The sequence below is a fragment of the Syngnathus scovelli genome, chromosome 19 (genome assembly GCF_024217435.2).
Source record: "Syngnathus scovelli strain Florida chromosome 19, RoL_Ssco_1.2, whole genome shotgun sequence".
Classification (NCBI taxonomy): Eukaryota; Metazoa; Chordata; class Actinopteri; order Syngnathiformes; family Syngnathidae; genus Syngnathus; species Syngnathus scovelli.
Genome location: NC_090865.1, coordinates 1,858,714 through 1,874,807, shown reverse-complemented (window position 1 = coordinate 1,874,807; position 16,094 = coordinate 1,858,714). Strand labels below are relative to the sequence as shown.

The window sequence follows — 16,094 nt, the reverse complement described above, 5'->3', positions numbered from 1 at the left end:
TTGTAGCTGAATGATTCTTTGTCAACCACAGCATGGCGCTGTTACCATAGTTAATGTAAACATGGCTTTTGAGGTCCTTACCGTAATGCTGAAGACATTCAATTTATAAATTAAAAAAGAGATCAAAAACTGCCAAGTATATTCCGTGCAACATCCTTATGTGAACGGGTCTCAATTTATTGTTCACATGATACATACAGACTAAGTAAGTCCGGTTCCACAAACCATATTCCGTGGATTATAATATTATCTTGCGGTTCTATTCTTAGTATTACTGTTTCAGGCGTACATCTCGCGATACTTCCAAGCTCTCCCAAAACTGAGAACTTAACATGCAATCAACACAGACAAATTATCGCCACACAGGTAAATAACATTTCACACCAAATGTTTTACTCAACAAACTTTAATGCATTAAGGTGAATTGCAGTTTCTTAACTCTTAAATCGCTGTCGCGTTTTCGGACTCTTCACCCAGCTTTGACAAGCGCTGCACTTCTGCAAATGCAATTACTGCAAGTTCACTTCGTCGCGTTTTATGCAATTGCTTAATGTTGTATTTATATATTTAGAATGCCGTCTTACCAACGACTTTTAACACTTCAAAAAGACGCCTGTTCATGAAGAACTTGTAGCCGAACCTTATGTTCTCGGAATCTTACGTTTTCTTCTACTTTTTCCTCATTGACGCTTAATTGTAGCTGTTTTGTTGCACTTCACTCATCTATTCACCCTCTCACCTGTGGTTTTCATTCTATATTGTGCTTTCCTTGTACTTCATGCTTGGGGATATTTACAAAAAATAAAGTGTCATGTTGTTACTAAGGGCAAAAAGTTGGAGTAACCTACAATCTTCTATTTGATCAAGGCACTTAAGGTCTGAACTGCTTCAATCATCAACCTGCTGTTTCCATGACAACCCCTCCACTAGTGTCACCTTTCAGCGGGCAGCCACCGCCTCAGCAACAGCAGCAGCAGCAACAGCAGGCCCAGGCAGCTCGTGATGTCAACACGGCCTCGCTGTGCCGCATTGGCCAGGAGACGGTCCAAGACATTGTCCTCAGGACCATGGAGATCTTCCAGCTTCTCAGGAACATGCAGGTGTCTCCATCTTCCTCGTTTGGGGTCTCACTAATCAATCATTGCGTTAATCATGGATATATTCCTAGGTAGCAGTTGTAATTGTCACTTTGGTCGTGATTTTCAAACAGCAATGATGAGTTTTCATGTATTGCAATAAAGTTGCATCTATTTTATATGAGCTGAAGAAGACTAATGGATGACTACAAGTCCAAGTGCCTTTTGCAGTCATTGGGGATCAATGCAGGCCTTTATTTTACTTAACACAACATATCTCTTGGTCCCTCTTAGCTGCCTAATGGAGTCACTTACCACCCCAACACCCACCAGGATAGATTGGGAAAACTGCAGGAGCATCTTCGCACGCTTTCCGTGCTCTTCCGCAAGCTACGCCTCGTCTACGACAAATGTTCCGAAAACTGTGCCGGGCTCGACCCGATACTTCCAGAGGTATGACGACCGAATCGTTCTATTTTTTTTTATTAATGCGTGTTAGCATTTATCTTTATATTGTTACGTCCATAAATATCGGGACACTCAATTGCAATCAAAGTTATTTTTCTTCTTAAAATGCTTCTTTGCTCCCCCGGCAACTCGGTTCAGGGCTGATAGCACAGCTCTGGTGCTCACCCAGGGCCGAGCGTTGTTGATCTTGGCCCCAGCATGTGTAGCATTTATCATCGTGGACATTTTAGGTGCCTGCCTGGCAGTCCACTCACTACTAGCTGCCCCAAACAGGAAGAGGAATCAATGAGTCAGGCAGTGTGACCTCATTGCAGCCCAATTTGCAACAGACCCGATTAGCGAACAGCTGGGCCAAAGGCACGTCGACGTATCTCTTTTTCTTTCCAGCTGTTGTTGTGACCTAATTCTCAGATATTTTCTTCCCGTTTTCCTGCACTGCCTCTTCTGCCCTGAACTTCATTTGACTTTTCCCTCTAAACGTTTCCTTCATGTTCCTTCGGCTGTGCTCCGCCCCCTCGCTCGCTCTTTTCCTTTTAATTATTTATTATTCAGCTTATTTCCTCACTTTTTCTTATAGAGAAAGGCAACCTGGTGAACTTCATTAGCCCCATTCTTCTCTGTCAAGGCAGGAAACCACCATCCATCTTTTCCTTGAAGGAGGCGAGGGTTATGACTCACGGGCACACACATACTACAATCGTCATTCATCTTTGCCCCCCTCACTCAGCACATTTTAGCCCCTCGCAAACTCAAAGTCAGGCTAGTACCTTTGGAAATAAATTCTTGTCAGTGTTGTGTGATTAAAAAGCCCCCCTCCATGAACTGAAGACAAGATCATACTTTGTCTAATATCCTGCTCATATCCTCGCTACCATCTGAGTCCGAGCTCATATTTTGGGAGGTTGCCCAGATGTGGATCAGATCACACATTATCCACATTTTTCAATTTTTTTTTTTTTACATTCTCACTCTCTTTTGGTCATCCTTTCCAGCTTCTGCTTCCATATTTCTGACTCTGTTTGTTTTCTCACCATTTTATTCTTTCATATGTTGATGATTACTCTCCCATTCAGTCGCGAGTCAATTATTGCTCCTCGCAGATTTCTTTAATCATTTTCCAGTTTCAGCGTACACACTCAAATTACCAACCGAGCAACATGATGATTACATTTTCTTTTTCCACAATTCAAGTCATAATTATTGACTCAAGTTTCTGGATTCAGTTCCCGGCTCCCTTGCGACCATGCCAAAGTATGCTTGAGCAAGATACTGAATCTCCAGTTCCTCTTGGAGCTTTGACTTTTCAACCACTGATCATTTTGTAGATGAAAAATAAGAGCAACTGGTCGAATCTATTTACCATTTTTACTATCTTTGCATGAGTCATGCAAGCTTCTTCTCAGATGACCACGAGGGGTCGCTATAATATTAAGCAGGTCCAGGGCGTCATGCTTGAAGGAGGCCCCCTTGCATATCAGCCCCACTGAAGTGTCCAGCGGACAAGGTCAAACACACGGGCTTTTTAAAAATGAATGAATTTTTGCTGTAGAGGGGAAGGAGAGACTTATCTTGCATTCACAAGCTTACACCGAATCCCCATTTTCCCTAAGATTGCCCATAAATGCATCATTTGAACCTATAAATGTTAACCAAGAGAGGTTTATTTTAAGCTTGGTATAAATTTAAAAGCGTGTTACGATAATACACAGGTAGCTGTTTTTTTTTTTTTCTTCTCTCTCTCTCCGCTCCAGCAATTGATACCCTTTATGGACGATGACGGCACCAAACATGACGACCACTCAGCCGGCCAGAACCGCCCTGCAGCCGAGGACAGGAGAGAAATCCAGGAGGTCAACAAGGTATTGTGTTCTCACTCTCAGGGTTACCCGCATTAAGTTCCAGCCAGCGGTGATAAAACGACAAGGTCGGCTTTCTTAAACAGTTCAAGCCTATGTGCTTTCCTGGCGTCGTGTTTCATACCATGAACCTTTATCACTCGCTGTCGGTCATGGACGAGGTTGTGCTGGTATCTAGTTAAATCTGAGAGCCTTCTTTTTATTTCTCATCTATTTGCTACACCTTTTTTTATTCATCGCAAATATCTTTTCATGCTTTCATATATGCTAGCCTGCCATATTTTTCCACAAGGGGAAGTCCGTCCAATCCTCCAGTCACTTCAAATAATCAATTCAATTCCATATTTTCCCTCGACCTTTGCGTCTCCTGATGAGGGCCATGAGGTGGAATTTTTTTTGTTTGTGTGCCTGATGGACTGTGATGAGGTTTACATTTTTTACAGGGAGAATGTTTTCCCAAGGCAGCAAGTTGGATCCCAGCATGCATGCATGCATTTGAAAGTTTTTCTTCCAGTAAACCACGCCAACACACTTTTTTTCAAAGTCGTAGGGATTCTTAACAGGTGGATCATATGGTTTTGTTTTGAGTAGGTGGGTGGAAAGAGAAACATAAGCTCAGGCTTAGTTTGTTTTATGGGGAAGTTTATGCGACTGCTGTATCGTAAGATTCACTGTAGTTACTTTCTTGCCAGGGTCATTTACATAAGAAACAGATGATTTATTTAAGAAAATAAAAGCATGAAGTCAGTTGACAAAAGCTAGGCCCAATTTTTTTTTTTTAGTTGAGGTGTTGACTTTTGGAGTGGCCTCAAATGTCAGCAGACTCTTAAGAGCTTTTTCAAATGTGTTACCTGTCAAATGTGTTTTTACTCTTCTCTGATCGAGGGGGCTTGTGACGTGCAGCGCAGATAACGCTTCTTTAAACCGACATGCTGTGTTGTCACTCAAGGCTGAAAGTTTTTTGTACAGATTGCATCCACCATCCGGGGGAAATGCATACACATACTTTTGAGATGCCCAGAGTGAGAGCTGGCAAAACAAATGGAAAAGAAAAAAAAACAGCATGATGTTTTTCTTATGAAAACATGTAACGGAAAATTGCTATTTTATCAAAAGTCCTTATCTCGCCACTCCAAAAGTCCCTTTCAAAGCCTACTTCGATGTTGTGTAGCGTTTGCCGCCATAGATTGGTTTTGGCACAGTGGTTCATTTTTCTTGTTGCATTTCCAACAAGCAGTACAGTTCCATTTGCTTTTGCAAACATCGCCTTTGTTAGTTTCTACTGTCAAATTGTCAGCGTCAAGGACTAAAGTATGCAAATGTCTTTTGTTTGAGCAATGGCAGTCTTCTTAGTGAGCTGAAATTAACTGCAGGTATTGTTCTTTTGTTGATAAGATTCATTGGACTATAAGTTTTTTTTTTTTTTTTTTCCTACATGTGTTTTGGAGTGTTTGTTGCTGCTAGAAAGTAAATGGATTTCTGTAAGAAAATTATTTTCATTGTCATTTAGCACAATGAAACAAATAATACAATTGACTTGAAATGAAATTTGCCAGTATACTGTAAAAAAAAAAATGGCATGGGCGAGTATCGATATTTGCTAATCGAGGTATCGGTACTTACAACAGCGGCCGATATGTGGTTTTACAATCAGGTACTCGGAATTTGAAACAATTTTAATACAAAAAAAATATTCATTTTATGCCATTTGCAGTAAATTTGGAACGTATAGGTCTTGACTACCTTTTAGCCTCCCGTTGTCTATCATGCACATTTTATTTATGAATCTGTATTTACGAGTGAGAGCTTTTGTTCTTTCTTCAGAGCAAGATTGTTTTCTTTTTTTTCTTCTCCTGCACACATTCAGTTTGTCTGTGTGTATACAGGTTGAAGCCCTTCTTTATGTGCATTGCTGGCCCCGAAATTGCATGCCAGGCCGCCCGAGTGTGCTGCAATGATAATGGTCCTAGGTCAGTAATGTCAGCAGCAGCAGCAGAAAGGAGAATTGGTTATTTTTAAGAGCTGCGCAGCGCTCCCCCGGCTGCTTTTAAATGTTAACACAACAGGGAAACATTGAGGTGAACCCTGAGCTCAGCTGTGTTCAGCTTCATCCCACACAACAACACAACAAAAACACAATGGCTGAAAAGGCCGTGGAATAATGTTAGATAACATTGTTTAGTGCAGAACCTTGAATAAGAGCGTGGCAAACCTATCGTAAATTAACAATCAATATTCTTGCAAAAAAAACAAAACAAAGCGCACAAGAGAAGCGGAAATTGCATTTTTCTTTTCGCTCCTATTAGACACTGCTATCCAGAAGAGATAAATAACCTTGTTTGTAACGTGACCTTCCTCGCCATTAGCATGCAAATTGAGTTCTGTCAAATCATACAGTATGGAGGTTCAGACGGCATGGAAATTTGTGTTATCTATTACACTCGAAAAGAACTTTGTACTAGATTCCAGTAGATAGAAGCTTCCTTGTATGCTGCAGATGATCTGCAAACGTCAGCATGCAAAACATTCTCACTACCCAGGTGATATGTTTATGTTTGGCAGGTTTAATGCTGACCTTGCTAACCATGCCAGTTTGACATGGTTGCATGGGCAGCATGGAAAAATGTTTATTTTTTTCAAATAGTGTGCCAAAATTTGGTCAGATTTAGTGCTCTGTTATGTTCACACAGGTTTAAATGTGTGTGATTGTATTTAGAATATCAAAGAAAACTAAATTGATTACATTAAATGACTTTGAGGCCAGATTTGGCCCGCAGCCCTCAAGTTTGACACCATAGTTACAATTTAACAGCTACTCTGTCACATGGTAGTCACCGGAAGCAATTCACAGCAATGAAGCTTCAAATTTGCTTCATGAAGCAGATGTTTTATTTTTCTGACACCTGAATGGCAAGTTGCCATTTCTTTAACCCCAACAGTGCCACCTTGAGGAGCCCAAAAATACAACTGATTCATGAAGCAAATTTAAAGCTTCATTTCCCCCATTACGAGCTAATGGAATCAAAACCTGGCATGACCCTGGTCCAACCCAAAGGGTGAAGCTCCATTTGACTCCCTCTCTGGCCCTTGAGTGTGTGTGCCCCATGTGTTGGAACATATTTAGCAGTGATTTTTTCCTCCAGGCTTCCCAGCTGCACATTAAGGCAGCAGCAGTAAGGGCAGCAAGCTTTGGGGAGTTAAAGTGGTTAGTCTGATAAGCAGAGTCAAAATGCAGCCGGACAAGGGAAGCAGATGTTTGCAAGCCGGGCCACATCTGCCGCAGTTGCTCCGGCCAGATCGGCTGGTTCCGGATCAACTAAATGGGAGTCGAGTCGAGATAAAAGAGGAAGAAAGTGGTAGGTAGGAAGAGCCACGAATAGACGGCTTGATGGAGAAAAAGGGGAAAGATTTGTGATAAGAGCGATAGAAAGGAGAAACATGGATAAATGGCTTGCTGATGGCGAAAGGCAGAAAGAGAAATGGACTATCAGGTGTTGGGAGAAGGATGGAGCAGGAGATAGTGGCTGTCAGATAGAGTGAGGACATTTTTTTTTTTTAAACAAAAATGTGGGAGTGAAAAACAAACAAATGGAAGTGAGTTTTTGAAATGGGCTGGAAAGTCGACCGGGCCCGCCTGACATGAACAAAGAAGATGGATGAAAGAAAGACAGCTATGGATTGTCAAGTTAATCAGTTTTATGATGAAATGCCCGTGGAGTGACGAACCTCGTGAGGATAAGCGCTTGAAAAAAAAAATGGATGGATGGCTGATAAAAGTTCTGTTGCAGCGGGGAAAATCGAAAGTTCCTGTAAGCGAGGGGAAGATTATCGCTCTAGTGTTAAAATGAGTAGAAGCATTTTGCAAACTTTCAAGCTGAAGATCAGATTAAAAAAAAAAGTTTTGAAGTCATGTATAGATTCAGATCACTAACACTATCAAAAAAAATCCCTGGTCTGATTGATCACAGCTCAAAATTAGCCATCTAATATATGCAAATATGCAAATTTCTGTTTCTAATATATTCGATAAAGCTTGCTTTTGGCATTTTTGCAGGAAACTATCCCGCCATGATATTTTTAGTGCAAGGATAAGAGGATTTCACAATCATATGTATTTTTTTCATGCTGTCTTGAGAGTAGAATAACCTTGGAACAGACAGCAGCCTTGTTATTATTCGACAGGAGAGAGTGGCTGTGTGGAAATTCATTGAAGTGTGCGCTCCCGAGACTCTATCACGGTAAACACGAGTGTCCGTTTGACATCGTATGTCCACGCTTTCCAATCCCTCACTAATCCCCTTGTCTGTAGCCACGGCATAAGTAAGAGACCACCTAAAAACGACAAAAACAGAATCTGAAATAGGACAGCTGTGACATAGTTTATGCTTTTTGAATAATTTTTTTTTTGACGACTCATTTATTTTGGAGAGCACTCAAATTGAGTTGAAGATTAGTTGACTGACTTGGTAATTAAAAAATGATTCCGTTTTGCTAGCTTCCAGAAGATGATTAAGGTTATTTTTTCATTGTATTATTAATCTAATATTATATATATAAATATTAATATATAATATTGAACCGAATCTGCTGGGTCAAAATGGTTAACCCAACCTTGGGTAACCCAACCTGTTAAAAAAGCAAAACAACCCAGCTTTTTTAAAAAAATATATGTAACAATTAAAACAGTTATTAGTTGCAAAAATCACACAATTATTGGATCTTTCCATCAGTAAAAAAAATAAATAAAAAAAATCCTTTTGACAATTTGGATGAGCTCACCCTTGACTTGTTGACACCCTATTTTCTCCCTCCATTTTAAAAGCACTTCAATATCTGCTGTCACTTCCACTCCAACGTCACATCTGAAGCCTTCAACCTGTTGCCTAACTCGCCTCAGTCAAACAAACTAAAAAATAAATTGTCTTGGAGAGGAGGTAAGGAGTAAAAATAGAGGGATAGATAGAGAAGAGGCAGATAAATGAGTCCTTCTTGATAATGTCTGGATGCTTTATGAAACATCCTGCCCGCCGTGACTGATAGTCTTGCTCTCGTTATCTGTCGATTGGGGTAATTGCTGTTTGTCTGAGTCGGGCTGACGGATGGTAGGAAGGTCAGAGGAGGCGGAGCTAACCTTTCACTCGCCGCGAAACAGACTCCGAGTGACAATATTAAATTTAAGTGCTTGAAAGTATCCTGTCGTTTTATGCATTACCCCTTTTGGAGATTGTGTGCCATTTTTTGGGACTTGCTGTTTATGCATGTCGTTTTTGAGCGCGGAAGAAACGTAATAACGTTCGCATGAATATTTCAGAAGCATTTTCCAGAAGTCATCGATGCCTAATGTGTTGCCATTGCTCAATCTGTGTGCTGCAGACCTCGAATGTGATTGTGCACATCAATTCTGGCTCCTTAGTCAAAAGCAGCGTTTGGAAATAAAAATAAAAAATACAGTCACACCCATGTGACCACAAATGACATCTTTAATGAAATGGCCTGCATTACTGGTCACATGCCAATTAGGACAGGAAACATCATTTAACTTGCTGCTCATTTCCCTGGAACTGCTGCAGCTTTTTTTTTGCCTGCTGTCTCCTTCGCAAATATGTGGAAAGCAACCTTCTGTCTGACTGATGGACCGAGGGTGGGGTTTTTTTTTTTGCACGATGATTCATAGCGACTCTTGATAATCATTCCATCTGGGCTGGTGGGACAGGCAAGTCTTGTCGTCGACACATCACTCATCATTTTGTCTTGGCTGTGCTTCCTTTGCATGCGTTATGTCTCCCCCTCAATGCCTTGGAGATGAGCTTTTATCCCAAAGGGGGGTTGTCATGCTGGACCTATAAGACATGCCCCCCCATCATTCCTCTACTGAGCATAGCCTTCAATCCCTCCCGCCCTCCCGAGCTGAAGCCTGCCACTGCCACTTGCCTTGCGTTTGATTTGATACCAGCCTAAGTGTGAATAAATTCCTGTCACAGCCCATTAAGGAGGCCTTGGAGAGATCTGGCATGTTATTAATTCTCCACAGCTCCTCACTGGCCGTCTTCTCTTTGCTATCTCTCCCGCTCGGCTGCTCTTCTCAGGCACTCTCAACCTTCTCCCTCTCCTCTGTACTCTCTCGCTTTTCTTAATACCCTGTTAATTACCATGTCTGTTCTCTTCATTCAAATGAGAACGGGAGAAATTAAAAGAAGGGAGGCTGCTTGTAATTTCAAATTGAAAAGTGATCCATCCATCCTTGTGATTTGGCTTCTTCATGTAGACCTGTGAAGTAGCTGCTGGCAAAGTACGTTTTAATAACGCTTGGTTAGTTTGATCAACAAAGCTGTTGATAAATAAACTAACTCGCCATCAGACCCGAAAAGGAAGCGTGAGAGATTTTTTTTATTTGATCCACTTTTCTAGCCTACATGGGAAACAATCTTTTATTTTTCACACATTTTTTCATCTAGTCAATCATTGTTGAATCTAAAAAAACCATAAAGGGAATAAAGTCGGGGAAGATTAAATGCTTTGATATCCAAAAGCATGACGCTAACCTTTATAGAAAGATCCAGCAGAGACTTGCGTAAGCTTCAAACACACAAGTTCCCATAAAAACAAAAATTCTGATGCTTTTAATTTAATTTGAAAGGAACTTCAGGCAGTTCTCATGTCATCAAACATCCACCGGGAGTCTGAACACACAAGGGGCTTTTACTTTGGGGTCGTTCTTCGCAAAAGTGTTTAAAAAATAATCGTTTTGGCTGCTCTTTTCTACACCATTTGTAGTTTGGAGACGCCTTTTTTTCATTTTGTAATGATTTTTCTTTTTCATATCCAAAATGTGGTAATAGTAAGCAAATATTTGATCAAACGTGTTGTGGGCCGGTCAGCTGACACTGCAGTGGTTCCACCTCAATGCGGGGATGACAACACACCTATTGTATTTCTGCCACTTCTGGAAGAGAAGGCTTTTATCTGCCTTCACAATCCCTTATAAAAAGCCTTTTATTCCCCGAGGAAATCTCAACCCAAACACACACTGGCACTTAAAGCCTCCCTTTGAGGAAAGCTATAAAGTTTATAAAGTCAATTAAGTTTCTTTTTCTAAACTGGTGGCAAATTGAGTCTGTTTGGCCTTGGCTCCCTCTGGGGGAACTATCAGATGCTTCGACACAACCCACTTAGGGTCACCGTTCCCTAGGCGGGCATCGAGGAGTAAGCAGCTTACTTCCACAAGTTTGACTTTTCTTCAAGTTTCCCAATTTGTAGAGGATTTTACTGCAAATGCAGTTTGGGGGGGAAAAAAAAAATACTTGGATCATACATTATGCATGCCTTATAGTCGGTGTGTGTATATGAATTCCCTGTATCATCCAGGCCCTTTGTTTGTTCAAATCTTACCTTATCAGCATGCAGGCTTCTAATCAAAAAGTCCATCCGGCTATAACCCCGTTTGATTCTCCACGGAATCAGATCGCAGTAATTGACTCTCAGCTTTGATTCAGACTGAAAATGATATCAGATGTGCAGTGAACTGTGTCACAGTCTGACCTCATTCATCTACAGTATATTCTTACAGGTCAGCTGGTGCGACCCGATTAACTGAGCTCCATGTTCACTAGTCAAGAACGAGACACGTAGAATCGATACGCCGCGTCGATACCTCAAGTCTATCGACTACAGGTCTCCATTTTGTGCAGCAGAGCACGTCTGATTGGCTACTGCTGACCTGCTAAATTATCAGCGTGACGGAAAGCCCAACAATCAAATTAGCACCTGTTCATATATGGTGTTTCCTTGAGGCTGTGTAAAATCCATCATGTTCTTTCACCTCTTGACAGTCGGTTATGTTCTAGATTGAGTTATGACAGCGATCTGAAGTACAAGCAGGAGATCTAAGTGACGGTGTCGTCAACAGCGATGCTAACATATATCGTTTTTTGATATCAAATTTGAAAATATGCCGACAAAAGAATATTTACACTACGAACCGAATTTTTTTTTTTTATGATAACTGTGATTCCGACTGGCAAAACGTAAAAGTGTACTTCCTCGCTCATCTAATCCCCTCTCCTCACTCACAGACACTTACACTTGTAATTCCCAGCCACATCCACCGAGTCAAAGCCGCGATTTGAGTTGCCAGCGACAGCGCGGATTAACAGAGGAATCCTGAGTGAAAGCACATTTTTGCTCCACTTGCTACATCCCCACTTGCTCCCTTTCGCATGCTCGTCATCAAGCGTGAGCGCATATTCCAATCCGCCGCTATCTCAAATCTCCTCTCAACACAGGGGGCCCGTTCTTAGTATCCACTTTGTAGCCTTGTTTTTGATTTCAAACGAGGTAAATACTGATTTTAATACCATTACAAGATTATCTTTATTTTTCCATACAGCGCAAGGAAGCAACAAACCCTTCCCCGATCGGCTTTAACGCGATAATAACGCGTCATAATTAATGGAGCGATGGCAATTAGAAAGCTTGATAAGCGTGGAGATTTGACAAATCTCAAGTGTTTAACCAATTACCAGTTTGACGCACCCATTGAAGAATGACTTCAAGGGATGCGCTCGTCAACACAAATAGATTTTCAATCGAAAGCGGCCTTCAAAAGACCCCCACCAAAAAAAAAAAAAAAAAGCGCTTTAGTGAATGTAGTCCAGATAAGGGATGTCGAGCGCAGAATCTGTTTTAGCACAGAAATGCATTGATGAAGGAATCTTTAGAGGAGCTGAAATGGAAAAACTCAACAAGCCTTGTTACTCGTTTGTTTTTCCGCCTTCCTACTGATGGTGGAATCTTTGATCTGATTTGGAGTCAGGGACGACGAGGCAGCGTGATGAAGTGGATCAGACAATGTGTAGAAGAAGAGTGTAACTGTCAGCTCTTTTCCTAGCTTTTATGTTATCATCTTACGACAATGATGAAATAACATGGGCGACCATTCATGTCTTATACAAACGTTTTGGCCTTGACTTCCTTGACACGACGAATATTCGTTGAAGGCCATGACTGGCTTTGACTGAACGTAATCCCAAGATGTTTTTCAAATCACCACCCATTCATAAACATGCCAATCATTCTGAGCTGCTAAGAAATGTCTGGATGGTTCTTTGGAGCAAATTTCCAGAAAGACAATAAGAAAAAAGTTTGTCTATGAGCTTTAGAGAAATGATGTCTCTCAATTCTGTGCCCTCTGAGGCGTATAATCTGATATTACAAGTATCCATCTTGTGCTTGCTCGGCTATGCCCTGAAACATTTATTAATGCAATGTCCTCTCATCCACTGCACTTGGTTTTCTTAGCACTATTTTACTTAGCCAGTTATGCTTGAAATTGTCTGTATGTGCTTTCTTTTCAAAACATTTGTCCAACAATGCAGCGCTCTATTACCGTACCTGAAATTACAAAAACTCGATACCGGTCTCATTAATGCAGAGTAAATGGCCAAGAGCTGCTCATCAGGGTAATAAGGCAGATCATGTATTGCACATACGCTCAGAATAAAAGTGAAAGTCAAAGAGGCAGATAGCGAAGGGAAGATGGAGGCGAGAAACGCTGAGAGTCCTTCAGAGAGCGAGTGAGAAACTGGAAGGCCTCCAAATGTTCCACTCAAGATTATCTTCAAGGACAATCAGTAAAAAGAGTTGATATTAAAAGAGCTGTGTGAAATCCATGACTCAAGGTGTTATCTATTGGACAAAAAGGGGTTGTAATTAATCATGGCCGAAGGACTGTTGCTAAAAGATGGAGTTGGAGTTCATTTGAATAATTTGCATTCATGTTGCATGTGACTAATATCGGCATTCATTCAGATAAATCATTTCCAGATCTGACAAGATCTCATATGGCAGACAGAATCATGTGTGTAAGTCTTGGTAGTTCAGTCATTTTTTTCTGGGATCCCACAAGGCTCAATTTTAGGGCCCCTTCTTTTTTCTGTATTATTATGAATGATTTTTTGTTTGAGTAGCTCAAGCGCATGCGCACACAAGGTTATTATAATTCCAGCTCAATCCCAGTCCTGCATTAATGGAACTTTACTGATTGTAGATTATTTCTAGTCGGGTTTATTTCCATTGTGCAAAGATCACTTTTATCACTAAAAACCAGCATTAGGAGTGATCGTTTATAATGACATTGGTGATCAAGCATCCTGTGGATGTTTTGCAATGTGTATTATTTGTAATTCCACCCATCAGTTCTCTATACTGCTTAATCCTATAATCCTGCTCAATCTCAGGCATTTGGTGTGCTTGGCAGTCAGTCACACGGAACACATAATATGGTTTTTGGTTAATTTACCAAACATGTTTTTGGAAGCACAGAGTAAATCCTGAGCCCAGAATCCAATTCATTCATGAGCAAATTAGATACCATAACCTTTGCTACTTATTTTCTAATTAGTCCAGCTAATAAAAAAGCACCTAAATCATTTGTAATTGACTTTCTTTTACGACAGAAGCTGAAGCAGAAGAACCAACAGTTGAAGCAGATCATGGATCAACTCCGCAACCTCATCTGGGAAATCAACTCCATGTTGGCTGTCAGAAGCTGAAAGACACCAGAAGAACTGCGACCATGAAGACACTGCACATTTGCTGAGGTGGCACTTTAGTGACAAAGCAAGGACTTCATTCAGCAAAGTGGAAAGATGAAGACGACATACCACCGAGGAATCAGTTGAAAATATGCAACCCACAAAAAAAAAAAAAAAAAAGGCTGGTGGTGATATTCTGGACTACCTCGATATTCGACATTTCAATTTCCATTATGATTTCAATTCAACTCGTTTTTTTTAAAAATCTGTTTTCCCATCTCCATAGAGAGTTAATAGATGTAGAAAGACATTATAATCTATTTAATCCTCTTATTTTGTGACTGATCATCTTAACCGTTTGAAAGGTTTCAGATTTATTCAATTTAAATACTGGAATGAGACAAACATTCATGTGGTTAATTTCTGTCAATGTTTTCATTTTCATAACTTAAATTTCAATGTATGTCAACTTGAACACTTTAACAAATTAAAATGATCTAATTAATAAATTAAATGGGTATCAGGCTTTTTTATTAATTAAATGACCATATATAGTAAGTCTCTCTCTCTTGCTCGCTCTTTCTCTCTCTCTCTCTCTCTTTCACTCATGTTTTTGTTAGGATTTGAACCCAGGTTTTCATACTGGAGTTAGGGTATGAAAGTAGGGTTTAAAGCTAGGCTTAGGGTTTCAACCCACCAATCTAATGTGATATTGCAGTAGATATATTGGATAACAATATTTAGACATATATATGCATACACGTTATTTAAAAACCACTCTCAGTATATCGTAAATCTACATTCTGGCTTACATAGTTAATTTTTTTCAGTGAACGAGAGTGAAAGAGGGTTTTTTTCCAGTTCATATGACTTTAACCAGCAGGTGTCGGTAATGCGCATTGAAGCTGGTGCCACCTCGCTGTAAATCAAAACGAAGAAGAAAATGACATCTCTTCTCGTTCAATTGTTGGCCCAACACTAATTATCATATGCAGGTGACCCCGGGTGCATGGTGGCTTCTCAGGAGAAGATTTTAATTGAAGGATGTGACGTCAGGGCTTTAGGTCAATTGAAGACAGGTGTGCTCAAGGGAAGCTATTATATGCCGGTGCCACCGAGCGCGTGGCATTTTCTCAGGTAAGGGAGCAAATGTTTGTCGTTTCTTGCTGTCGCTCACGACGGACGCCATCGTGTCATACAATTTACCCCGTGAGCAAATGTTTGTAGTTTCTTACGATGCCATTTTTTTATTTCTTGCAGCATTTTCACTGTCTAGGGAGTGCTTGAGGTTTGGGCACGGCACGCCACAATCGACTTTGCGTCGCGTCGCTTTGGTCGTTTTGCTGCTACGGCATTTGAAATCTTTCGCGGTTTTTTTTTTTTTTTTTTTTTTTTTTTTTTTTTAAATGCTGGCCAGCTTTTTTCATTCGTTTGCTTGTTGAAGGCTCGTAAATGACGCCGGCGATAAGCGCGTGTTTTTCTGACTATAGGAATTGTTAGTTTGACTCTAGTTAAACACTTTTTTATCGTTTTATATCATGCGTGTGCCATTTCCGTATCATGCAAACTGATAAATATAACGAATTTGTTACGTCATGTCCGAATCAGACCAAATCCATTCAAAGATGGCGCCCGCCCGCTCTCGTTCCGTTACGCAACAAACATTTGCGCGAGTTATTTTCTCCCGTTTTGGACGCCGCCAACCTGGATCATCTGTCCAATGTGAGGTGAGTTGATGAATGATGAAATTAAAATATGAATTATAATCCTGAATAATTATCATAATTTACTACAATATTATGATTATATATTTTTTCAACTGCAAAACTCTTAGTATGTCTAAAATTAAAATATCTATTTTTGTTGCAATAATTTTGTTTCTTTTGTAGCACTAGAAAAGGCTGCCCAGCCAGCATTCTTCTATACAAAGCAAGCAGGAGGCTCATGAGGAGCTATTTCAGTGATGTTGAGGACACTGAGGAAGTCAAAGTCAAAGTCAGCTTTATTGTCAAAAGAGTAGTCCTAAATCAGGTGAAAACGTGTTTTTGTCAAATTTCAGCTTCCCAACACACAATGGTTGTCAAGTTTTAGCTTCCCAGCACACAACTAACGGCTGTGTTTTTGTAGGCTGCAAGAGGAGCCGAATGGGAAAAGTATAATTC

General features: G+C 40.5%; 1 protein-coding gene across 3 annotated transcripts; it reads left to right on the top strand.

The window, feature by feature from the left end:
• Window positions 1–282: 282 nt before the first annotated feature.
• Window positions 283–14,446, top strand: med30 (mediator complex subunit 30). 3 transcript variants are annotated; one of them, XM_049750891.1, is made up of 5 exons: window positions 283–366; window positions 868–1,100; window positions 1,371–1,529; window positions 3,296–3,403; window positions 13,855–14,446. In XM_049750891.1, the coding sequence occupies exons 2-5, from the start codon at window positions 912–914 to the stop codon at window positions 13,948–13,950; spliced, it is 552 nt and encodes a 183-aa protein (XP_049606848.1). In that variant the 5' UTR covers window positions 283–366; window positions 868–911; the 3' UTR covers window positions 13,951–14,446. The 3 variants fall into 3 exon arrangements, with proteins under 3 accessions (XP_049606848.1, XP_049606846.1, XP_049606845.1); XM_049750889.1 differs by having other exon boundaries at window positions 293–366; window positions 931–1,100; window positions 13,858–14,446; XM_049750888.1 differs by having other exon boundaries at window positions 293–366; window positions 931–1,100.
• Window positions 14,447–16,094: the final 1,648 nt, after the last annotated feature.

Coding starts and splice junctions, on each gene's coding strand:
- med30 (XM_049750888.1), top strand. CDS start 333: ATGCAATCAACACAGACAAATTATCGCCACACAG. Junction 1,530..3,295: donor TCGACCCGATACTTCCAGAG/GTATGACGACCG, acceptor TCTCCGCTCCAG/CAATTGATACCCTTTATGGA. Junction 3,404..13,854: donor AAATCCAGGAGGTCAACAAG/GTATTGTGTTCT, acceptor CTTTTACGACAG/AAGCTGAAGCAGAAGAACCA.